The sequence below is a fragment of the Oncorhynchus mykiss genome, chromosome 5 (assembly GCF_013265735.2).
Source record: "Oncorhynchus mykiss isolate Arlee chromosome 5, USDA_OmykA_1.1, whole genome shotgun sequence".
NCBI classification, from domain to species: Eukaryota; Metazoa; Chordata; class Actinopteri; order Salmoniformes; family Salmonidae; genus Oncorhynchus; species Oncorhynchus mykiss.
In genome coordinates, this window is record NC_048569.1 from 9,933,976 (window position 1) to 9,959,921 (window position 25,946).

Below are 25,946 nucleotides of genomic sequence, written 5' to 3' on the forward strand. Positions count from 1 at the left end.
GGATTATAATATGTAATATCTTTCTTCAAAATAATTTTTCAACTTAACAATATAGCTTACTGTGATGATAAATACACTATTGTGTATTTGATGTACAGAATTTTCGAATACGGTATTACAGCATTGTATGACGTGTGTATGATGAGTGATTATGTTAAATTTCCATCTCAAACTGGACACGTGTCTTCTATTCTCAAATGAAAGCTGGTTGATTTTGAGTTGAAACTTCTGCTCTCCAGTGACACTTCAAGACAACTGTCCTCTGGTGTGACAGCATATAAATAGAATGACAGAACAGTCACTTGAATGGGAATTCTAGTTATTCTATTTCTGTGTGCCAGTGCCACTCACAGCCAGTTCCTGTTTGATGTGTTCAATGGTGGCCTCCAGTCCCCGTGTGCCCTTGGTGGCCTCGTCCTCCACTGCCTTCACTGTCTTCAGGAGTGACGTCACGTTGGTCACCATCACCTGGGGGGGACAAGGGGACAGACATACAGTAGAGGTGTTATTATTATGTGAAAGAGTTGGGGGACAGACATAGGGGAACTGGTATATTCTCAGTCAGGTATGGTAGAGAGAAGGGAACTGGTGTATTCTCAGTCAGGTATGGTAGAGAGAAGGGAACTGGTATATTCTCAGGTATGGTAGAAAGAAGGGAACTGGTGTATTCTCAGTCAGGTATGGTAGAAAGAAGGGAACTGGTATATTCTCAGGTATGGTAGAGAGAAGGGAACTGGTGCATTCTCAGTCAGGTATGGTAGAAAGAAGGGAACTGGTATATTCTCAGTCAGGTATGGTAGAAAGAAGGGAACTGGTGTATTCTCAGTCAGGTATGGTAGAGAGAAGGGAACTGGTGTATTCTCAGGTATGGTAGAAAGAAGGGAACTGGTGTATTCTCAGGTATGGTAGAGAGAAGGGAACTGGTGTATTCTCAGGTATGGTAGAGAGAAGGGAACTGGTGTATTCTCAGGTATGGTAGAAAGAAGGGAACTGGTGTATTCTCAGTCAGGTATGGTAGAGAGAAGGGAACTGGTGTATTCTCGGTCAGGTATGGTAGAGAGAAGGGAACTGGTGTATTCTCAGTCAGGTATGGTAGAGAGAAGGGAACTGGTGTATTCTCAGGTATGGTAGAGGGAAGGGAACTGGTGTATTCTCAGGTATGGTAGAGAGAAGGGAACTGGTGTATTCTCAGGTATGGTAGAGAGAAGGGTTGTGAAAAGTGAGAGGAAAAGAGATCAAAATGAGAAAGAAAAGGGTGAAACAGAGACAGACGAGAGAGAGAGAGAGAGAGAGACAGACGAGAGAGAGAGAGAGAGAGAGAGAGAGAGAGACAGACAAGAGAGAGAGAGAGAGAGAGAGAGAGAGAGAGACAGACAAGAGAGAGAGAGAGAGAGAGAGAGAGAGAGAGAGACAGACAAGAGAGAGAGAGAGAGACAGAGACAGAGAGAGAGAGAGAGAGAGAGAGAGAATGGGAGTGACTGGGAAGAGAGAGAGAGAGAAAGGGAGAAACTACTGTGACTTTGGTTCCATTTAAAGCACTGTATAAAACCCATGTATTATTATTATTATGAAGAGAAAATGGAGTGGAGGGACAGGGGAGAGTTCTAAGGTTGCCAGGGAGGCTGGCCACACACTTCTCCCAGCGAGTGGCAATGTACTGTCAGACTGCCACAGTGTGATGGCCTTGCCCTATGCTCCATTCCGGGTCAGCAGGGGGAGGAGGGGGAGATCAGTGCAGAGTTACACCCTCAGCTGTCAACAGACACTTCAGTTCTGAATCAGATGATTTATGACTGAGGGACTTAAAGAAGGGATAAAGTACAGGGTGTGGTTGAGGTCAGTGTTTTGGCTATAAAGTACCTTAGGAAAACTTTACTGACAGCTGTGTGTGTGTGTGTGTGAGAGAGAGGGAGGGATACCTGCCCCCCCGACTCATAAAAAAGTACTACACTGAACAAAAGTATAAACGCAACAAGAAAAATGAGACCAACACTTTACATGAGCTGAAATAAAAGACTGCAGAAATGTTCCACACGCTCAAAAAAAGCTTATTTCTCTCAGATGTTGTGCACAAATTTGTTTACATCCCTGTTAGTGAGCATTTCTCCTTTGCCAAGATAATCCATCCATCTGACAGGTGTGGCATATCAGGAAGCTGATTAAACAGCATGATCATTACACAGGTGCAACTTGTGCTGGGGACAATAAAAGGCCACTTTAAAATGTGCAGTTTTGTCACAATGCCACAGATGTAATTTCTCTATCATAAGCTGCCTCCAACGTTGTTCTAGAGAATTTGGGGGTGCTGAAGAGTATTGCTGTCTGTATTAAAGCCCTTTTGCGGGGAAAAATGTATTCTGATTGGCTGGGCCTGGCTCCCAAGTGGGTAGGCCTATGCCTTCCCAGGCGCCCCTGCCCAATCATGTGTAATCCATTGATAAGGGCAAAAACTATTTTTTTTCAATTTACTTTCTTATATGATTTTCTTATATGAACTGTAACTCAGTAAAATCTCTGAAATTGTTGCATGCTGTGTTTATATTTTTGTTCTATACAGTGCCTTGCGAAAGTAGCCCCCTTGAACTTTGCGACCTTTTGCCACATTTCAGGCTTCAAACATAAAGATATAAAACTGTATTTTTTTGTGAAGAATCAACAACAAGTGGGACACAATCATGAAGTGGAACGACATTTATTGGATATTTCAAACTTTTTTAACAAATCAAAAACTGAAAAATTGGGCGTGCAAAATTATTCAGCCCCTTTACTTTCAGTGCAGCAAACTCTCTCCAGAAGTTCAGTGAGGATCTCTGAATGATCCAATGTTGACCTAAATTACTAATGATGATAAATACAATCCACCTGTGTGTAATCAAGTCTCCGTATAAATGCACCTGCACTGTGATAGTCTCAGAGGTCCGTTAAAAGCGCAGAGAGCATCATGAAGAACAAGGAACACACCAGGCAGGTCCGATATACTGTTGTGAAGAAGTTTAAAGCCGGATTTGGATACAAAAATATTTCCCAAGCTTTAAACATCCCAAGGAGCACTGTGCAAGCGATAATATTGAAATGGAAGGAGTATCAGACCACTGCAAATCTACCAAGACCTGGCCGTCCCTCTAAACTTTCAGCTCATACAAGGAGAAGACTGATCAGAGATGCAGCCAAGAGGCCCATGATCACTCTGGATGAACTGCAGAGATCTACAGCTGAGGTGGGAGACTCTGTCCATAGGACAACAATCAGTCGTATATTGCACAAATCTGGCCTTTATGGAAGAGTGGCAAGAAGAAAGCCATTTCTTAAAGATATCCATAAAAAGTGTTGTTTAAAGTTTGCCACAAGCCACCTGAGAGACACACCAAACATGTGGAAGAAGGTGCTCTGGTCAGATGAAACCAAAATGTAACTTTTTGGCAACAATGCAAAACGTTATGCTTGGCGTAAAAGCAACACAGCTCATCACCCTGAACACACCATCCCCACTGTCAAACATGGTGGTGGCAGCATCATGGTTTGGGCCTGCTTTTCTTCAGCAGGGACAGGGAAGATGGTTAAAATTGATGGGAAGATGGATGGAGCCAAATACAGGACCATTCTGGAAGAAAACCTGATGGAGTCTGCAAAAGACCTGAGACTGGGACGGAGATTTGTCTTCCAACAAGACAATGATCCAAAACATAAAGCAAAATCTACAATGGAATGGTTCAAAAATAAACATATCCAGGTGTTAGAATGGCCAAGTCAAAGTCCAGACCTGAATCCAATCGAGAATCTGTGGAAAGAACTGAAAACTGCTGTTCACAAATGCTCTCCATCCAACCTCACTGAGCTCGAGCTGTTTTGCAAGGAGGAATGGGAAAAAATGTCAGTCTCTCGATGTGCAAAACTGATAGAGACATACCCCAAGCGACTTACAGCTGTAATCGCAGCAAAAGGTGGCGCTACAAAGTATTAACTTAAGGGGGCTGAATAATTTTGCACGCCCAATTTTTAAGTTTTTGATTTGTTAAAAAAGTTTGAAATATCCAATAAATGTCGTTCCACTTCATGATTGTGTCCCACTTGTTGTTGATTCTTCACAAAAAAATACAGTTTTATATCTTTATGTTTGAAGCCTGAAATGTGGCAAAAGGTCGCAAAGTTCAAGGGGGCCGAATACTTTCGCAAGGCACTGTATATAAAGTACCAGTCAAACGTTTGGACACACCTACTCATTCAAGGGTTTTTCATTATTTTTTATTATTTTCTACATAGTAGAATAATAGTGAAGACATCCAAACTATGAAATAACACACGGAATCATGTAGTAACCAAAAAAAAAGTGTTACAAAAATCAAAATAAGTATAATATTTGAGATTCCTCAAATAGCCACCCTTTGCCTTGATGACAGCTTTGCACACTCTTGGCATTCTCTCAACCAGCCTCATGAGGAGTACACCACATCAGTCACTAGCTTCATCAATAAGTGCATCGATGACGTCGTCCCCACTGTGACCGTACGTACATACCCCAACCAGAAGCCATGAATTACAGGCAACATCCGCAATGAGCTAAAGGGTAGAGCTGCCGCTCTCAACCCGGGAGCTTATAAGAATTCCCGCTATTCCCTCCGAAGAACCATTAAAAAGGCAAAGCGTCAATACAGGACTAAGATTGAATCGTGTAACACCGGCTCTGACGCTCATCGGATGTAGCAGGGCTTGCAAACTATTACAGACTACAAACGGGAAGCACAGCCGCGAGCTGCCCAGTGACATGAGCCTACCAGATGAGCTTAATTATTTTATGCTCGCTTTGAGGCAAGTAACACTGAAGCATGCATGAGAGCACAGTTGTTCTGGACGACTGTGTGATCACACTCTCCGTAGCCGATGTGAGTAAGACCTTTAAACAGCTCAACATTCACAAGGTCGCCTGGCCAGACGGATTACCAGGACGTGTACTCAGAGAATGCGCTGACCAACTGGCAAGTGTCTTCACTGACATTTTCAATCTGTCTGTAATACCAAACAAAATACCAAACATGTTTCAAACAGACCATAGTCCCCCTACCTTGACTTGGTTGTCCTTAAGCCATTTTGCCACAACTTTGGAAGTATGATTGGGGTCATTGTCCATTTGGAAGACCCATTTGCAACCAAGACTGATGTCTTGAGATGTTGCTTCAATATATCCACATCATTTTCCTACCTCATGATGCCATCTATTTCGTGAAGTGCACCAGTCTCTCCTGCAGCAAAGCACCCCACAACATGATGCTGCCACCCCCGTGCTTCACGGTTGGGATGGTGTTCTTCGGCTTGCAAGCCTTTGATACAGTGAATGATAAGTGAAATAATCTGTCTGTAAACAATTGTTGGAAAAATTACTTGTGTTATGCACAAAGTAGATGTCCTAACCAACTTGCCAAAACTATAGTCTGTTAACAAGAAATTTGTGAAGTGGTTGAAAAATGAGTTTTAATGACACCAACCTAAGTGTATGTAAACTTCTGACTTCAACTGTATGTACAGTCGTGGCCAAAAGTTTTGAGAATGACAAATATGAATTTCCACAAAGTCTGCTGCTTCAGTGTCTTTAGATATTTTTGTCAGATGTTACTATGGAATACTGAAGTATAATTACAAGCATTTCATAAGTGTCAAAGGCTTTTATTGACGTTGATGCATAGAGTCAATATTTGCAGTGTTGACCCTTGTTTTTCAAGACCTCTGCAATCCGCCCTGGCATGTTGTCAATTAACTTCTGGGCCACATCCTGACTGAGGGCAGCCCATTCTTGCATAATCAATGCTTGGAGTTTGTCAGAATTTGTGGGGTTTTGTTTGTCCACCCGCCTCTTGAGGATTGATCACAAGTTCTCAATGGGATTAAGGTCTGGGGAGTTTCCTGGCCATGGACCCAAAATATCAATGTTTTGTTCCCCGAGCCACTTAGTTATCACTTTTGCCTTATGGCAAGGTGCTCCATCATGCTGGATAAGGCATTGTTTGTCACCAAACTGTTCCTGGATGTTTGGGAGAAGTTGCTCTCGGAGGATGTGTTTGTACCATTCTTTATTCATGGCTGTGTTCTTAGGCAAAATTGTGAGTGAGCCCACTCCCTTGGCTGAGAAGCAACCACACACATGAATGGTCTCAGGATGCTTTACTGTTGGCATGACCTTGGACTGATTGGTAGCGCTCACCTTGTCTTCTCTGGCCAAGCTTTTTTCCGGATGCCCCAAACGAAAGGGGATTCATCAGAGAAAATGACTTTACCCCAGTCCTCAGCAGTCCAATCCCTGTACCTTTTGTAGAATATCAGTCGGTCCCTGATGTTTTTCCTGGAGAAAAGTGGCTTCTTTGCTACCCTTGTTGACACCAGGCCATCCTCCAAAAGTCTTCACCTCACTGTGCGTGTAGATGCACTCACACCTGCCTGCTGCCATTCCTGAGCAAGCTCTGTACTGGTGGTTCCCCGATCCCGCAGCTGAATCGACTTTAGGAGACGGTCCTGGTGCTTGCTGGACTTTCTCGGGCACCCTGAAGCCTTCTTCACAACAATTGAACTGCTCTCCTTGAAGTTCTTGATGATCCGATAAATGGTTGATTTAGGTGCAATCTTTCTGGCTGAAATATCATTGCCTGTGAAGCCCTTTTTGTGCAAAGCAATGATGACGGCAGGTGTTTCCTTGCAGGTAACCATGTTTGACAGAGGAAGAACAATGATTCCAAGCACCACCCTCCCTTTGAAGCTTCCAGTCTGTTATTTGAACTCAATCAGCATGACAGAGTGATCTCCAGCCTTGTCCTCATCAACACTCACACCTGTGTTAACAAGAGAATCACTGACATGATGTCAGCTGGTCCTTTTGAGGCAGGGCTGAAATGCAGTGGAAATGTTTTCTGGGGATTCAGTTCATTTGCATGGCAAAGAGGGACTTTGCAATTCATCTGATCACTCTTCATAACATTCTGGAGTATATGCAAATTGCCATCATACAAACTGAGGCAGCAGACTTTGTGAAAATTAATATTTGTGTCATTCTCAAAAAATTTGACCACGACTGCATGTATGTATGCATGTATGTATGTATGTATGTATGTATGTATGTATGTATGTATGTATGTATGTATGTATGTATGTATGTACAGGCGCACACACACACACACACTAGTTCAAACGTTTGTGGTCACTTAGAACTGTCAATTTTTGTCCATTAAAATAACATCAAATTTAGTGACATCACAGCCTTAGCAGCAGTCCTCAACTGGCAGCTTCATTAAATAGTACCCACAAAACACCAGTCTCAACATCAATAGTGAAGAGGCAACTCCGGGATGCTGGCCTTCTAGGCAGAGTTGCAAAGAAAACGGCATATCTCAGACTGACCCCCCCCCCCCCCCAAAAAAGATTAAGATAGACAAAAGAACAGACACTGGACAGAGGACCTCTGCCTCGAAGGACAGCATCCCGGAGACGCCTCTTCGCTGTTGACGTTGAGACTGGTGTTTTGCGGGTACTATTTAATGACGCTGCCAGTTGAGGACTTGGTGAGAAGTCAGTTTCTCAAACTAGACACACTAATGTACTTGTCCTCTTGCTCAGTTGTGCACCAGGGCCTCCCACTCCTCTTTCTATTCTGGTTAGAGCCAGTTTGTGCTTTTCTGTGAAGGGAGTAGCACACAGTGTTGTACCAGATCAATTTCTCACATGAAATAGCCTTCATTTCACAGAACAAGAATAGACGACTTTCAGAAGAAAGTTCTTTGTTTCTGGCCATTTTGAGCCTGTAATCAAACCCACAAATGCTGATGCTCCAGATACTCAACTAGTCTAAAGAAGGCCAGTTTTATTGCTTCTTTAATCAGAACAGTTTTCGGCTGTGCTAACATAATTGCAAAAGGGTTTTCTAATGATCAATTAGCCTTTTAAAATGATACACTTAGATTAGCTAACACAATGTGCCATTGGAACACAGGAGTAATGGTTGCTGATAATGGGCCTCTGTACACCTATGTAGATATTCCATAATATATATATATTTTTTTAATCTGCCGTTTCCAGCTACAATAGTCATTTACAACATTAACAATGTCTACACTGTATTTCTGATCAATTTGATGTTATTTGTATGGACACAAAATGTGCTTTTCTTTCAAAAACAAGGACATTTCTTAGTGACCCCAAACTTTTGAACAGTAGTGTATATATAAATAAATAAATATATATAAAAGTGCAATTAATTTACTGTATATAAGAGGGAGACTGGTGTTAGAGGCCCAACACGTGTTAGTGACATCACAACCTTAGCAGCAGTCCAGAGCTACAGAGAAACTGGGGACTGTTTCATAAATATATTTGAAAGTATTTTTCCAGTTTTATTGAAAGGGATAGAGAGAAATGAAGACGAGACAGAAAGCTGGAACATAGTGTGAAGACCGGTACATGTCAGGATTCGATCCCACGCAGGCAAAGGATGGCATATGTGCCGAGGGCAGCAGGCTTATCCCCTGGATCAACCTCAGGCCCAGAAGAGGACTATTTTACCTTGGCAGAGTTCTTCAGCTGCAGCATGGCAGGGTCGTCGTGAGGCTTGCCTGCAGCGGCCTTGGTAGCGCTGATGAGGTCACTCAGAGCCTTGGCAACGTCTTTGACAGCGTTGATCAGGACCACCTATAGAGGGCCCACCAGAGAAGGAAACAAGTGACTGGAGGTTTACAATGGTAAAACAATGACATCTACTGGCTGGTAACAAACGCACACACACACACAGTGGGAACGTCCTCGTGAAGTATGATGGAATGGGATGGTAAGAGACTCACAGGTAATAGAGAATCTGACCAAAAACCTCAGTGTCTAATCGTACCAATAACAGTGTCTCATCATACCAATAACAGTGTCTCATCATTCCAATAACAGTGTCTCATCATACCAATAACAGTGTCTCATCATACCAATAACAGTGTTTCATCATACCAATAACAGTGTCTCATCATACCAATAACAGTGTCTCATCATTCCAATAACAGTGTCTCATCATACCAATAACAGTTATTCCTACCCATAACAGACTTGATGAGACAGCAGATAAAAGCAGTTAGGTTTTGGATGACTAAAGTCATAAAGGTGGGACCACTAGACTCGACAATGTATTGAAAGAACTCAGTAGAGCCATTCTTCCTAAATTTCCACTTTCCATTTCTGACATTGTAAATCAAAAGTACTCCAGACAAAGTAGTAATTACTGGGAATAAGCAGGTTGAACAAAAACAGCCTGTTGTTCAAATTAGCGCATTCACCAATGCATTGTGGGGCATGATTACCAATAGGATGGTTAGGGAGGAGCCAAGCAGAGTGGGGAGCAGCAGCTAGAAGAAAATGGAATACCATTGGACAGATCGGAAAATGGACCAATCAATGAGCCAAATCCAACCCATCAAATATGAGACAATCAAACCCAATCGAATCGAAGCTGTACAAAGTGAGGGTGGCTAGTTTGTCAGAGCCCGGCAGCAAATAAACATTAAAAACGTTAAAAAAACGTTTCAAATCAACCCGTATGCCGTAAGTATGAGAGATGAGAACACACCCTTGAAAACCATCAGAATGAATAAAGACCGCACAAATGCCTTGCCTTTTTTTGGGGGGGGGGGTTGTCTGACTAGCCGACCTTGTAAACAGGAAGCTTGTATATGCTGATGCTTTTGGAAACTTTAATGCACATTGGTGGTTTCTTAAGGCTATTTGTGCTTAAGCATAGAAACCATGTCAGCAATTCAGTAGAGAACCTTTAAATTACATTAGCTGAAGAATGAACGTCCACCACAGTTAAAAACTCAATACGTCTGTAGCAGGTTTGAGGCATGTGGTTGGCTAATGTAGCTATTGAAGGGAGGGGCAACTCAAAACATCTGGCTACACTTGGCTCCTCCTGTAGCTCTCTTAACTCTAGTCATGAAGAATTACTGTATCTGCAGGCTTTTAATACAGCCCTGAAGATGATGATTGGTTGATTATTTAAATCTTGGCCCGTATCCACAAAGTCTCTCAGTGTAAGAGTGCTGATCTAGGATCGGTTTTGCCTCATAATAAATACGATTTTATGGACAGATGGGACCTGATCCTAGATCATAATGGACAGATTCTAGATCAGCACTCCAACTCTGAGACACTTTGTGGATACAGGCCCAGGTGTGTTCGAAATGGTCTGGAATAAAACCCTGAACACCCAGTAACTCTCCAGGACCGAAGTTGGATAACAGAATGAACGGACATCAGTGGGTCACCCAGTGTGTCTTTGTTCATCCTAATCTCAACCACAGAGACTAAAGTCTTTATAGTCTGTGGTAGTATATCACTATAACTGATGGCCACTCCAAAGAGCACAGACAAAGGACATTTTGAGTCAGTTCATATTCAGACAAAAGGGAAGAGAGTACCCACATTTGTACAGAGATCTGTCCCATGCGAAGAAAAAAGAGCCTTTTGAAGTGAAGAGAGGAAGAGTGAAGAGAGGAAGAGTGAAGAGAGGAAGGCAAGCACAGAGAGAGAGCATTCGATTAAACACTAGTATAAGAAACATTGCAAGGTCCTACTACTGCTACTATAAAACGACTACTACTACTGCTACTATAAAACGACTACTTACTACTGCTACTATAAAACGACTACTTACTACTGCTACTATAAAACAACTACTTACTACTGCTACTATAAAACAACATCTTACTACTACTAGTACCACAAAACAACGACTTACTACTACTACAAAACCACTACTTACTACTACTACAAAACCACTACTTACTACTACTAGTACTACAAAACTACTACTGCTACTATAAAACGATTACTTACTACTACTACAAAACCACTACTTACTACTACTACAAAACCACTACTTACTACTACTACAAAACTACTTACTACTACTACAAAACTACTTACTACTGCTACTATAAAACGACTACTTACCTCTACTGTTACTACAACAACAAAACAACTACTTACTACTACTACTACAAAATTACTACTTACTATAAAACTAGCCGATTATTACTACTACTCACATATCTGCTTTGACAAAAGTGGATAGACCCAGATATTGGCTTTTGAAATGAAAAGGTAAAAGTTTCAAAGCAAGAATAGTGTAGGGAAATGCTTTCTTTTGAATCAAATTTTAAACTCCAATGTATGTGAGAGTCTCCTTTTTTTTTAAGTGACACTAACATTAACTAGAGATAATACTGGCACCCTGAATACAAATGTCAGTGCTTTTTGGGTGGGAACAATATGGGGACGAACATGTCGTACCTGTGTCTCGGGGTCCTCGGCGCCCAGGCTGGCGGCGCCCAGTTTTACCACGTCGGCCAGTTTGGTGATGGTGATGACGGAGGACTGGGCAGCCTGGGCCAGTCTCTCCTGGCTGGCCCCTGCACCAGAGACCAGCAGCTTGGTGTCCTCCACCAGCGCCTTGGCTGTCTTTAGGATGTGCTCTCTGGGAGGGGCACCATGAGACATACGCATTCACAGTTATTTATGTAATATCAATCACTGTTTATGTACAGTGATGTGCATGATAGGTGTGGGACGACACCAGTATCACCATACTCCTTAGTATCGTGGCAAGGAAACAAAACACGAAGCGGATGCAACTTCTTTAGGAAAACAGTCCTGACGTTGGAAACAAACATCATTGTGTTGTCATCCTGAGTCACATGTATTTATTTTCCAAGCTATAACACACAATATTTTACATACAGCAGGTTAAAGGACCAAAAGAGCTGGATCTGTTTCATGTTAAAAAAAAAATGATATGGAAAAAATATTGCGATGCTGGTATCGTCCCGGCCCTGGAGTTAATATTGTGTTCTGGATAATGATGACGCATTCTATGGGTGAGTACGCAAATAACTGAAATAAAGTTCCATCAAATATTGTATAAAATAAGTATCTACTTTCTACTCTGTATATTCACACATATAATGAAAAGACAGACCTTTAAAAATGACGATTAACCCCCTTTACCCTCCCAAGCCCAACAGTTAATAACCCCAGCATCAAATATTACACCAGGCTACCATAGTTAATAACCCCAGCATCAAATATTACACCAGGCTACCATAGTTAATAACCCCAGCATCAAATATTACACCAGGCTACCATAGTTAATAACCCCAGCATCAAATATTACACCAGGCTACCATAGTTAATAACCCCAGCATCAAATATTACACCAGACTACCATAGTTAATAACCCCAGCATCAAATATTACACCAGACTACCATAGTTAATAACCCCAGCATCAAATATTACACCAGACTACTGGACAGTACCTGTGGTCGGCGAAGGTTTCCGAGTTCTCACGGTTTAGCGTGCCGGCGGTGGCGAACATGATGGTGGTGTCCAGGTCGGCGATGATGCCCGACACGGTACTGGCTGCTGTGATGCAGGCCTGGGTGCCACGGTTACCAGCCTGAAGGGCCGCCAGCACATGAGACACCTGACAGAGAGAAGAGATGTTATGAATATGTTATGAATATGGTGACCTATGGTGGCCATATGGCTGCATCAACCAAGGTTTAATGTCTGCAACTCTGACATGGTCCAACTGTGATTTATTAAGATACAGAACCAAACAGACAACATTTCAATCCCAATCTGAGTATTGTCAATCCCGGGAACCGGGAACCAGTCTATTTCAAAATTTGTCCTGACAAGGTCACGATGTAACGTTGTTGAAGGCATCACCAGTCAAAACAGACAGATACCCAGGCTTCCTTTGGGTTCTCAGGGGCTACAACGGTCTCTCCTATGTTAACTCAAATTCACATTCAAATAACTTTATTGTTCCTGTGAGGGAAATTCTTATCTGAAGGGGTTTATAAAACATAAAACACAGTAGGCTTAAATAACAAACAGAGGACAGGACAGATATAAAATGTTTTAAAAAACAGGGGCTAGCTGCATGTCGGCAGGAAGAAATACAGATAGGTCATTATGGCTCACCTTCTCGGAGACCTTGCGTGCGCTGTCGATCAGCTCCTTCTTGGTGAAGGAGTCGTTGGGACTACACTGCAGAGCTCCGGCCTTAGTCACCAGCCCAGTACAGTTGAAGCCGAGCTCCCCAACCTGCTTCTTGATGTGGGAACCAATCTGGACAAGGACAGAGGAGTTGGGACTCTTTAGAAAGCCCTTTTAGAAAGCCCTTTTAGAAAGCCCTTGATACTCTGGAGTATCATTCAGTACTGTACTTTTGAAAAAGAAAAAAGGGTCATTAAGCAGACCCTCTTATCCAACTGTCAGTCAGCGCATTTTCAACAAAGGTAGGCGAGACGACCACATATCAGTCACTACAAGTAAAACACTTTCCTCCATAAAGCATCAGCCAAACCAATGCTCTTGTATTTGTACATAGAACTACATATTGAATCTCCTTCTGTTTCCCCAAGCCAAGGACTGGGAGGAGAATTATCATGCTAATAAAACTGCATTTTTTCCACTGCATTATCACACTGGCATTGAGAATATGTATTAGTCATCAGATACCTCGTCGTTCTCTGCAGTGATGGCAGCGTATTTGGCCTCGGTGGCTAGCTCTCCAAACTCATTAGTAAGCTCGCTGGCCAGACCTCCCAAGTCATCTGGGTTGGTGTTGGACTTAGTCACCTGAAAACAAGACACAGCCTTTTATCTAATGATCTTTCATTATATTTTATCCTGAGGGAAGAGAATGTCCTGTATGGAAAACAAGATTTCCCTACCAGACATATAACCATTACACAACTATCATTCCACAGGAAGTGTATGTCATTCATGGTTTGATGATGACATCCAACTACTACAACCCCCGCAGTTCTACACACAACTTACTACCCCCCCACATAACCACATCCAACTACTACAACCCCCGCAGTTCTACACACAACTTACTACCCCCCCACATAACCACATCCAACTACTACAACCCCCGCAGTTCTACACACAAACTTACTACCCCCCCACAACCACTCACCCACATACAAACTCACGACCCCCCCTCCACCCTTCCTCACCATCTCCTGCACGGTGACGGCGATGGCTTTGGCAGTCTTCACCATGGTAGTCTGGTAATCCACAAAGGAGCCATCGGGCTCGCCGGCAGGGCTCTCCTCCATCTTGTTGATGGCAGCGGTGATGGAGTCCACCATGCCGCCCAGGGCGCCCGCAGCGCTGGCTGTCTCCGACAGGGTGGCGCCTAAGTCGTCTACCGCCTCCTTCATCATCTGAACGGACTCCTCCAGAGCCTCCTGGGTGTGGGCCGCCTGGACAGACAGACACAGACAGAGAGAGACAAGATCAGTGGACGGTCGTACGCATCAAACCATAGCTGGGCCGCTGGTAGATACATTTCTATTGAGTGTTAGTTACCATGTCGTGTTTTCGACTCAGTGCCACTTACATTAGGAATAGACCTAGACAGTACTATGTCACGGCATTAATAACCATAATACTGCCATTAACATTGATGATATGGACGCTGCACTGCTGTCCCTGGTTAGACCGGAGTTAAATGTATAGGATATGTCATTTAGAAGATGCTTTAATCCAAAGCGACTCATTGTCATGCGTGCATACATTATTATTTTTAACGTACGGGTGGTCCCAGGAATCGAACCCACTATCCTGCCGTTGAAAGCGCCATGCTCTACCAACTGAGCTACAGAGGACCACATAACACACAACGTCAAATATTTTCAAATACATTAAAGCTGGAATAGATGATTTTACCATGAGTGTCATATAGCAGACCTCCGGCCTCCTTGGCCGTGTAGAGCATCTGCAGGGCTGACTCGTTCAGTATAGCATATAGTATAGTAAAATACAGTTTTGTGAGAAATCAGACCTTGGGGTTTCCTCCGGCCTCCTTGGCCGTGTAGAGCATCTGCAGGGCTGACTCTGTCAGCGTCTTGGTCTGGTCCAACACCGCCATCTGCTGTTGGCTGCTCTGAATCTTACTGGCCGTGCCGATGGCTGCCATGATGAGGGGCTCGAAATAGCTCACCATCTGAGACACCTGAAGAAGAAGAAAAAGAAAGAAAGAGAGAAAGAAAGAAAGAGAGAAAGAAAGAAAGAGAGAAAGAAAGAAAGAGAGAAAGAAAGAAAGAGAGAAAGAAAGAGACAGAGAGAGAGACAGAGAGACAGAGACAGAGACAGAGAGAGAGAGAGAGAGAGAGAGAGACAGAGAGAGATACAGAGAGAGAGACAGAGAGAGAGACAGAGACAGAGAGAGAGAGAGAGAGAACCAAATTGTTGTTGAGATATGTTCTATTTTATCACATTGCTGTATGTTTTTGTCAGACTTCAGCCAGCTGCATCAAGTCTTTGAACCAAAGTAAAGTAGTTAAATTCACTAGATACGACGGTATAAATACAACCTTTGAAGGCTTTTAATGATAGAAAAAAAGCTTAGCACGTTGGGATACTAAATATGTAATTTCCTTAATATTAGTATTAATTTCCTTACTACTAAATATGTAATTTCCTATTAGACTGTAAGGTATAAAGCCAGACAGATGTGGATAATGTAAATAGGCCAAGAGGATGGGGTCTCTTACCTTGTGTCCCAGATGGGAAGCCTCAGAGCGAGCTGCGATGGCCACCGGCTCTATCAGATTGCTGATCTCCTGGACCGAAGCTGCCAGCTGCTCATGCAGAGCCTGAAACACACACACACACACCATGGTAGAAGCAAATACACAAACACAGATGTACTGGAAAAAGCTACATATGGTATAGTATATTATAAATCGGGTGGTTCGAGCCCTGAATGCTGATTGGCTGACAGCAGTGGTATATCAGACTGTATACCACACCTCCCCGGGTCTTATTGCTTAATGGTATAGTATGGTATGTCAAAGTATACTATAGTATGGTATAGTATAGTATGGTATAGTGTAGTATGGTATGGTATAGTATGGTATAGTGTAGTATGGTATGGTATAGTATGGTATAGTAGAGTACAGTATAGTGTAGTATAGCACAGTATGGTATAGTGTGGTACGGTATGGGATAGTATGGTATAGTATGGAATAGAATGGTATAGTATGGTACGGTATAGTACAGTATAGTCTAGTATGGTATAGTACAGTATGCTATAGTAAGGTAGTAGTGTAGTATGGAATGGTACGGTATAGTATAGTATGGTATAGTATGGAATAGAATGGTATGGTATAGTATGGTACGGTATAGTACAGTATAGTGTAGTACAGTATGCTATAGTATGGTATAGTACGGTAGAGTACAGTATAGTATGGTATAGTACAGTATGCTATAGTATGGTACAGTATAGCATGGTATAGTATAGTATAGTACAGTATGGAATGGTACGGTATAGTATAGTGTAGTATGGTATAGTTTAGTATGGTATAGTACAGTATGCTATAGTATGGTATAGTAAGGTAGAGTACAGTATAGTATGGAATGGTACGGTATAGTATAGTGTAGTATGGTATAGTTTAGTCATGTACACATCTACAGTGCCTTTGGAAAGTATTCAGAGCCCTTTCCACATTTTGTTAGGTTACAGCCTTACTCTAAAATGTATTACATAGTCGTCGTCCCCCATCAAGCTACACACAATACCGCATAATGACAAAGCAAAGGCAGGTTTTTAGAAATTTTAGCAAATTCCTAAAAAATTACAACATAAAATATGACATTTACATTCAGTATTCAGACCCTTTACTCAGTACTTTGTTGAAGCACCTTTGGCAGCGATTACAGCCTCAAGTCTTATTGGGTATGACGCTACAAGCTTGGCACACCTGTATTCGGGGAGTTTCTCCCATTCTTCTCTGCAGATCCTCTCAAGCTCTGTCAGGTTGGATGGGGAGTGTTGCTGCACAGCTATTTTCAGCTCTCTCCAGAGATGTTCGATCGGGTTTAAGTCCGGGCTCTGGCTGAGCCACTCAAGGACATTAAGAGACTTGTCCCAAAGCCATTGCTGGGTTGTCTTGGCTGTGTGCTTAGGGTCGTTGTCCTGTTGGAAGGTGAACCTTCACCCCAGTCTGAGGTCCTGAGTGCTCTGGAGCAGGTTTTCATCAAGGATCTCTCTGTACTTTGATCTGTTCATATTTGCCTGACTAGTCTCCCAGTCCCTGCCACTGAAAAACATCACCACAGCATGAAGCTGCCACCACCATGCTTCACCGTAAGGATGGTGCCAGGTTTCCTCCAGATGTGAAACTTGGCATTCAGGCCAAAGATGGTCTGAGAGTCTTTAGGTGCTTTTTGGAAAACTCCAAGCTGGCTGTCATGTGCCTTTACCAAGGAGTGGTTACCATCTGGCCACTCCACCATAAAGGCCTGATTGGTGGAGTGCTGCAGAGATGGATGTTCTTCTGGAAGGTTCTCCCATCTCCACAGAAGAAGTCTAGAACTCTGTCAGCATGACCATCGGGATCTTGGTCACCTCCCTGACCAAGTCCTTTCTCCACCGATTGCTCAGTTTGGCTGGGCGGCCATCTCTAGGAAGAGTCTTGGTGGTTCAAAACTTATTCCATTGAAGAACGAGGGAGGCCACTGTGTTCTTGGGGACTGTCAATGCTGCAGAAATGTTTTGGTACCCTTCCCCAGATCTGTGCCTCAACACAATCCTGTCTTGGCGCTCTTTACAGGCAATTCCTTTGACCTCATGGCTTGGTTTTTGCTCTGACATGCACTGTCAACTGTGGGACCTTATATAGACAAGTGTGTGCCTTTCCAAATCATCCAAGAAACATCTCAAGGACGATCAATGGAAACAGGATGCACCTGAGCTCAATTTCGTGTCTCATGGCAAAGAGTCTGAATAGTTACACTACCAGTCAAAAGTTTGGACACTCCTAGTCATTCAAGGGTTTTTCTTTATTTGTATTATTTTCTACATTGTAGAATAATAGTGAAGACAACTTATGGAATAACACATATGGAATCATGTAGTAACCAGAAAAGTGTTAAACAAATCAAAAAACAAATCAAAATCATTTTCTATTTGAGATTCTTCAAAGTAGTCATCCTTTGTCTTGATGACAGCTTGCAGAAAATAGTAAAAATAAAGAAAAACCCTTGAATGAGTGGGTGTGTCCAAACTTTTGACTGGTACTGTATGTAAATAAGCTATCAGTTTTTAAAAAACCTGTCTTTATGGGATATTGTGTGTAGATCGCTGAGTATTTTTTTTAATATACATTTTTGAATAAGGCTGTAACGTAACAAAAGGTGGAAAAAGTCAAGGGGTCTGAATACTTTCCGAATGCACTGTAAATGCTCTTGGTCTTATGACCAGCCAGCCAGCCAGCCAGCCAGCCAGCCAGAGGGACAGCCAGAGGGACAGCCAGAGGGACAACCAGAGGGACAGCCAGAGGGACAGCCAGAGGGACAGCCAGAGGGACAGCCAGAGGGACACAGACAGAAACACACACCTCCTGGGAGATGTCCTCTCTTGGGGTGAGCTGCTGGCTGATGGCTGCCAGGGAGGCCTGGTCCACCTCCCGAATACAGTTGTTCAGCACCTCGATGGCCTCGTCACACTCCCTCTGGCCTGGGGCTTTGTCTCTGTACACACGCATAGACACACAGTACTTGAGAAACGGTTTTGGAGAAGCCGAAATGACCAGACTTCCTAACGATTTGTGTTTTTAACCTTGATAACTTGGAATGAAGATACTTTTTTTCCTCTCTCACAGAGATATGTCTCAATGGCTGGCTGCATGAATATATCTAACAATTAAACACCAACCCAGTGAGGAGCTTTACGGAAGTACATTTTTCAAAAGTTTCCGTAATTTCGCTGATGTGGCAACTGACCATGTTAGCGGTTACATGTTGACACAGTATTTATCTCTGCTGTGGTAACTGACCATGTTAGCAGTTACCTCATGTTGACACAGTATTTATCTCTGCTGTGGTAACTGACCATGTTAGCGGTTACCTCATGTTGACACAGTATTTATCTCTGCTGTGGTAACTGACCATGTTAGCGGTTACCTCATGTTGGTGATAAGTTTCTTGATGGAGTCGGAAACGGTCCTGGAGTGTCCGGCCAGCACTGACCACTTGGGGGGGTCTTTGGGGTTGACGGCCAGGGAGCGAGCGGTCTGGATCAGACCTGTGGAGCTCTCCAGCATGGTCTTAGCTGCAACCACGATGGGCTCCATCGCTGCCAGGCCCTGGGAGTTGAAACAATAATACAACATTCTGGTTGACTGTGTAACATCTGACGTATCCGTTGTCTCCACAGAGACGGTAGGGAAGGGACAGCGTAACCACAGAGACGGTAGGGAAGGGACAGCGTAACCACAGAGACAGTAGGGAAGGGACAACGTAACCACAGAGACAATATGGAAGGGACAGCGCAACCACAGAGACAGTAGGGAAGGGACAGCGTAACCACAGAGACGGTAGGGAAGGCCAGTGTACTGTATTACCTCAGCGCTGATCTGAGCGGGCACGCTGGCGAATTCTGGGTTGGAGGCGAAGGCGGTGAGGTTATCCACAGCTTCTATCAGGGGCCCTGTGGCGACCCTACACTTCTCTCTGTTCTGCTGGTTAAACGCTCCATCCAGAGCCTACACACACAACGCACAAACAGGGTTACATTCATTAGTGATGGAATGCCATTCTAAAATGTATTTCTTATTGCATATGGGTTGTTGTTAGATAATTGTCAATGAACTTGGGGCATGGAGTCACCCTGCAAGTGTCTGTCCCTAACCTGTACTGTACATATGAATTCAAAAAGTAGTGACTATTACTCACTTTGATGGACTTGACCAGATTGGCTGTGCTGTTGGCCACCTCCTTAGCAGACTGGACAAACTGTCGCTTGGCAACAGGGTTGGCTGTTTTGGAGGAGGCCAGGCGACAGGCGTTGCACAGCGCCGACGTGTGCTTGGCCACGATGGTGGCGGCAGAGAGGACCTTGGGAAACAAGAGGAGGTGTCTGAAGTAGGCAGCTAAAAGATGGAAAACACGGCTTCTGTTCAGAAATACTGATCATCTTTATTCACCTTGATTCTGTATACAGGGGACATTTAGAAAACAGTACGCAGAGCAAGTTTAGGTTGGTTACATGTTGGGTCTGTGTGGTATGACGTGTGAGTGAGGGAGTCAGTGAATGTATGAGAGTTTGTATGTGTTTATTTGTGTGTGTGCATGCGTGTGTTTATCCATGGACCTTGAGTAAGCGGGTGAGTGTATGAATGCATGAGTGTTCATTCGTACGATCATATATATGTGTGTGTGTGTGTGTGTGTGTGTGTGTGTGTGTGTGTGTGTGTGTGTTGCTCGTTTATATTGGAACACACAAAGCCTAACCAAAGTCATCCTTGACTGCGAGAGAACGCTGACGACGTGTGTGTTTGTGCGCAGGCACCTGTGTGTGTGTGTGTGTGTGTGTGTGTGTGTGTGTGTGTGTGTGTGTGTGTGTGTGTGTGTGTGTGTGTCTACCTGGGACTGGGTGCAGGCCGGGTCCACCAGGTTCTGGCATGCCATCTGGATGGACTGGTTGGCACGGGCAAACTGGCCAGGGTCCACCAACCCCTTCTGGCCCGCGTGGCTTTTAGGGTCTGACACTCCAACCAGGTAGGCACCCTGTAACATTTTTCAGACAAATTAAATGTTGTATGGATGGTTTTGATGAACTAAACAAGATAAATGTAACTAGTGCTGACAGGAGTTAGATTTTTTTTACAACGAAAAAAAAAAACTACAGCTAAAAATCTACGATGATCGCTGCTTTTATTAGACGATCGCTAACGATCGCTAACGTAGCAGTTCTGTCTATGACAACGTTAACATCGGCAGCACCACACGTGTAATTGTCTATGACAACGTTAACATCGGCAGCACTACACGTGTAATTGTTTATGACAACGTTAACATCGGCAGCACTACACGTGTAATTGTTTATGACAACGTTAACATCGGCAGCACTACACGTGTTATTGTCTATGACAACGTTAACATCGGCAGCACTACACGTGTAATTGTCTATGACAACGTTAACATCGGCAGCACTACACGTGTAATTGTTTATGACAACGTTAACATCGGCAGCACTACACGTGTTATTGTCTATGACAACGTTAACATCGGCAGCACTACACGTGTTATTGTCTATGACAACGTTAACATCGGCAGCACTACAGGTGTTATTGTCTATGACAACGTTAACATCGGCAGCACTACACGTGTAATTGTTTATGACAACGTTAACATCGGCAGCACTACACGTGTTATTGTCTATGACAACGTTAACATCGGCAGCACTACACGTGTTATTGTCTATGACAACGTTAACATCGGCAGCACCACACGTGGGTAGAGCCACCGTAGAGAGTTGATCAAACGGTGTTCCAACAAAACATGTTACATGTCAACTGACAAAGGTTTTCCAAGATCTTCCACATCTCTCACGTTACGCTTGTCTTGCCAATCTTTGCCATGGCAACATGCATTCACACACAGAAACAGAAGAAAACATTCAGACACAGATGCACTCAAATGCACACAGATGCACTCAAATGCACACAGATGCACTCAAACAAACACAGTCAACTCTTCAATGGGCAGTAGCGCAGAGCCATTGTGAATGTGACAACATAATGTACTGTAATGTACTGTAATGTACTGAACTGTAATGAACTGAACTGAACTGAACTGTACTGTAATGAACTGAACTGAACTGTACTGTAATGAACTGAACTGAACTGTAATGAACTGAACTTTACTGTAATGAACTGAACTGTACTGTAATGAACTGAACTGTACTGTAATGAACTGAACTGAACTGAACTGTACTGAACTGTACTGTAATGAACTGAACTGAACTGTACTGTAATGAACTGAACTGTAATGAACGAAACTGTACTGTACTGTAATGAACGAAACTGTAATGTAATGAACTGAACTGTACTGTAATGAACTGAACTGTAATGAACTGAACTGAACTGTAATGAACTGAACTGTAATGAACTGTACTGTAATGAACGAAACTGTACTGTACTGTACTGAACGAAACTGTAATGTAATGAACTGAACTGTACTGTAATGAACTGAACTGAACTGTAATGAACTGAACTGAACTGTAATGAACTGAACTGTAATGAACTGTACTGTAATGAACGAAACTGTACTGTACTGTAATGAACTGAACTGAACTGTAATGAACTGAACTGAACTGTAATGAACTGAACTGTAATGAACTGTACTGTAATGAACGAAACTGTACTGTACTGTACTGTAATGAACGAAACTGTACTGTAATGAACTAAACTGTAATGAACTGTACTGTAATGTACTGAACTGAACTGAACTGTAATGAACTGTAATGAACTGAACTGTAATGAACTGAACTGAACTGAACTGTAATGAACGAAACTGTAATGTACTGTACTGTAATGAACGAAACTGTAATGTAATGTACTGTAATGAACTGAACTGTAATGTCCTATAATGCACTGTAATGTACTGAACTGTAATGTACTGAACTGTAATGAGCAGATGGAGCATTCAGAGACACACATACTGACAGACCCACATGACCAGGCCTTACTCACAGTCATTAGGCGCCTGTGTGTGTACACGCGCGCGAGCACGTGCGGGCATTTGTTTGTGTGGTTATATGAGAGTATTGAATTGAGAGAGGAACTGACTATTGACAGTGGCTACCACTCCTTCCCTCCATTTGAGAGAGGAACTGACTGTTGACAGTGACTACCACTCCTTCCCTCCATTAGAGAGAGGAACTGACTGTTGAAAGTGACTACCACTCCTTCCCTCCATTTGAGAGAGGAACTGACTGTTGACAGTGACTACCACTCCACTCCCAGGTCCAGATGTTCCTAAGCTAGCATCGAATTGCCTCATTGGCTGAGAGAATAATTAGGCCGATGTATTAGAGCATGGGACCATTCAACTATGCAAGGCAACGCATCCCTGTGGGCGTTATGCTGCTTGCTTGCATCCCAAATAGCACTCTATTCTCCATGTAGTACACAACTTTGGACCAGGACCCATAGGGTATACTGGGCCCATAGGGTATACAGGGCACATAGGGTATACAGAAAATGGGGTACACAGGGCCCATAGGGTATACAGGGTATTGGGTATACAGGGCCAATAGGGTATTGGGTATACAGGGCCAATAGGGTACTGGGTATACAGGGCCAATAGGGTACTGGGTATACAGGGCCAATAGGGTATTGGGTACACAGGGCCCATAGGGTATACAGGGCACATAGGGTATACAGGGCACATAGGGTATACAGGGCACATAGGGTATACAGGGCACATAGGGTATACAGGGCACATAGGGTATACAGGGCACATAGGGTATACAGGGCACATAGGGTATACAGGGCACATAGGGTATACAGGGCACATAGGGTATACAGGGCACATAGGGTATACAGGGCACATAGGGTATACAGGGCACATAGGGTATGCAGGGCACATAGGGTATGCAGGGCACATAGGGTATGCAGGGCACATAGGGTATGCAGGGCACATAGGGTATGCAGGGCACATAGGGTATGCAGGGCACATAGGGTATGCAGGGCACATAGGGTATGCAGGGCACATAGGGTATGCAGGGCACATAGGGTATGCAGGGCACATAGGGTATGCAGGGCACATAGGGTATGCAGGGCACATAGGGTATGCAGGGCACATAGGGTATGCAGGGCACATAGGGTATGCAGGGCACATAGGGTATGCAGGGCACATAGGGTATGCAGGGCACATAGGGTATGCAGGGCACATAGGGTATGCAGGGCACATAGGGTATGCAGGGCACATAGGCTATGCAGGGCCCATAGGGTATGCAGGGCCCATAGGGTATGCAGGGCCCATAGGGTATGCAGGGCCCATAGGGTATACAGGGCCCATAGGGTATACAGGGAATAGAGGGCCATTTGGGACACCCCTTGGTCTGCTGGACTGGAAGGTGGTTTACCTGGGCAGCTGCTTCAGTAAGGCCACACAGGGCTTTAGAGCCAGAGCTGACAGAGTCCCCAAACTCAGGCAGATTGCTGTTCTTAGCGTTGTGGGAGATTCCAGCCATGGCTTCCCCCAGGACCTGCAGGACACAAGGCAAATAGATTTAAAATACTTATATTTCTTAATATCTCTATATATTTAAACATATATTTATTTCACAAAATACCTATACAACATTATAAGGTATAAAGGTGATCGAAAATCTTATTTTAAAAACAAAACACCATTTCCCTGGATATATTCTAGGACATAGTAGGGAGGAAGTATGTGGGAAGTAGGGAGGAAGTATGTGGGAGGTAGGGAGGAAGTATGTGGGAGGTAGGGAGGAAGTATGTGGGAAGTAGGGAGGAAGTATGTGGGAAGTAGGGAGGAAGTATGTGGGAAGTAGGGGGGAAGTATAGAAGGAAAGGATGAGAAAGGGAGAGAGGAAAAGAAAGAAATGAAATGTAGAAGGAATGAAAATATATTTATCAAGGAGGTGTCTAGTTTGTTGTTTACCTTGGAGTTCTCCATGACACTGTCGATGCAGTCAAAGTAGGAGAGGTCACTGACCGCCTCGGTGGGGTTCTCAAGCATACCCCGAACAGTCTGGAGAGACATGGTACACATGTTAGGAACATAATCACCCACACAGTCACAACCACAGAGAGAACACAGACTACTATACATGGACACACCCCACATATACATATGTCCACGCACAAGGCACACGCACAAACGAGCTGTCAATTATGCACCCTTCAGGTGACATGTTAATGAACCAGACAAAAAAGACAACTTGAAACTGTGTAACTAGACTCTGGAGCACAACAACTTGAAGCTGTGTAACTAGACTCTGGAGCACAACAACTTGAAGCTGTGTAACTAGACCCTGGAGCACAACAACTTGAAGCTGTGTAACTAGACTCTGGAGCACAACAACTTGAAGCTGTGTAACTAGACTGGAGCACAACAACTTGAAGCTGTGTAACTAGACCCTGGAGCACAACAACTTGAAGCTGTGTAACTAGACCCTGGAGCACAACAACTTGAAGCTGTGTAACTAGACCCTGGAGCACAACAACTTGAAGCTGTGTAACTAGACCCTGGAGCACAACAACTTGAAGCTGTGTAACTAGACCCTGGAGCACAACAACTTGAAGCTGTGTAACTAGACCCTGGAGCACAACAACTTGAAGCTGTGTAACTAGACTGGAGCACAACAACTTGAAGCTGTGTAACTAGACTCTGGAGCACAACAACTTGAAGCTGTGTAACTAGACTGGAGCACAACAACTTGAAGCTGTGTAACTAGACTGGAGCACAACAACTTGAAGCTGTGTAACTAGACTGGAGCACAACAACTTGAAGCTGTGTAACTAGACTGGAGCACAACAACTTGAAGCTGTGTAACTAGACTAGAGCACAACAACTTGAAGCTGTGTAACTAGACTGGAGCACAACAACTTGAAGCTGTGTAACTAGACTGGAGCACAACAACTTGAAGCTGTGTAACTAGACTGGAGCACAACAACGTGAAGCTGTGTAACTAGACTGGAGCACAACAATGTGAAGCTGTGTAACTAGACCCTGGAGCACAACAACGTGAAGCTGTGTAACTAGACTGGAGCACAACAACTTGAAGCTGTGTAACTAGACTAGAGCACAACAACTTGAAGCTGTGTAACTAGACCCTGGAGCACAACAACTTGAAGCTGTGTAACTAGACCCTGGAGCACAACAACTTGAAGCTGTGTAACTAGACTCTGGAGCACAACAACTTGAAGCTGTGTATCTAGACTCTGGAGCACAACAACTTGAAGCTGTGTAACTAGACCCTGGAGCACAACAACTTGAAGCTGTGTAACTAGACCCTGGAGCACAACACCTTGAAGCTGTGTAACTAGACTGGAGCACAACAACTTGAAGCTGTGTAACTAGACTCTGGAGCACA

At 43.6% G+C, this 25,946-nt stretch overlaps 1 protein-coding gene across 6 annotated transcripts in view; it reads right to left on the minus strand.

Moving 5' to 3' along the window:
* The window catches only part of tln1 (talin 1), a 147,138-nt gene that overhangs the window by 21,964 nt on the left and 99,228 nt on the right, over window positions 1-25,946 (minus strand). For all 6 annotated transcript variants that reach the window (XM_036976739.1, XM_036976738.1, XM_036976737.1 and 3 more), the window contains 16 exons: window positions 24,512-24,601; window positions 23,970-24,092; window positions 20,462-20,605; window positions 19,772-19,933; window positions 19,441-19,581; window positions 19,001-19,182; window positions 18,436-18,568; window positions 15,589-15,690; window positions 14,877-15,047; window positions 14,047-14,295; window positions 13,541-13,660; window positions 13,001-13,147; window positions 12,328-12,494; window positions 11,305-11,488; window positions 8,539-8,664; window positions 352-468 (listed from right to left, as the gene is read on the minus strand). In XM_036976739.1, coding sequence (XP_036832634.1) covers window positions 352-468; window positions 8,539-8,664; window positions 11,305-11,488; window positions 12,328-12,494; window positions 13,001-13,147; window positions 13,541-13,660; window positions 14,047-14,295; window positions 14,877-15,047; window positions 15,589-15,690; window positions 18,436-18,568; window positions 19,001-19,182; window positions 19,441-19,581; window positions 19,772-19,933; window positions 20,462-20,605; window positions 23,970-24,092; window positions 24,512-24,601 — 2,358 coding nt within the window. The remainder of the gene's footprint in view (window positions 1-351; window positions 469-8,538; window positions 8,665-11,304; window positions 11,489-12,327; window positions 12,495-13,000; window positions 13,148-13,540; window positions 13,661-14,046; window positions 14,296-14,876; window positions 15,048-15,588; window positions 15,691-18,435; window positions 18,569-19,000; window positions 19,183-19,440; window positions 19,582-19,771; window positions 19,934-20,461; window positions 20,606-23,969; window positions 24,093-24,511; window positions 24,602-25,946) is intronic.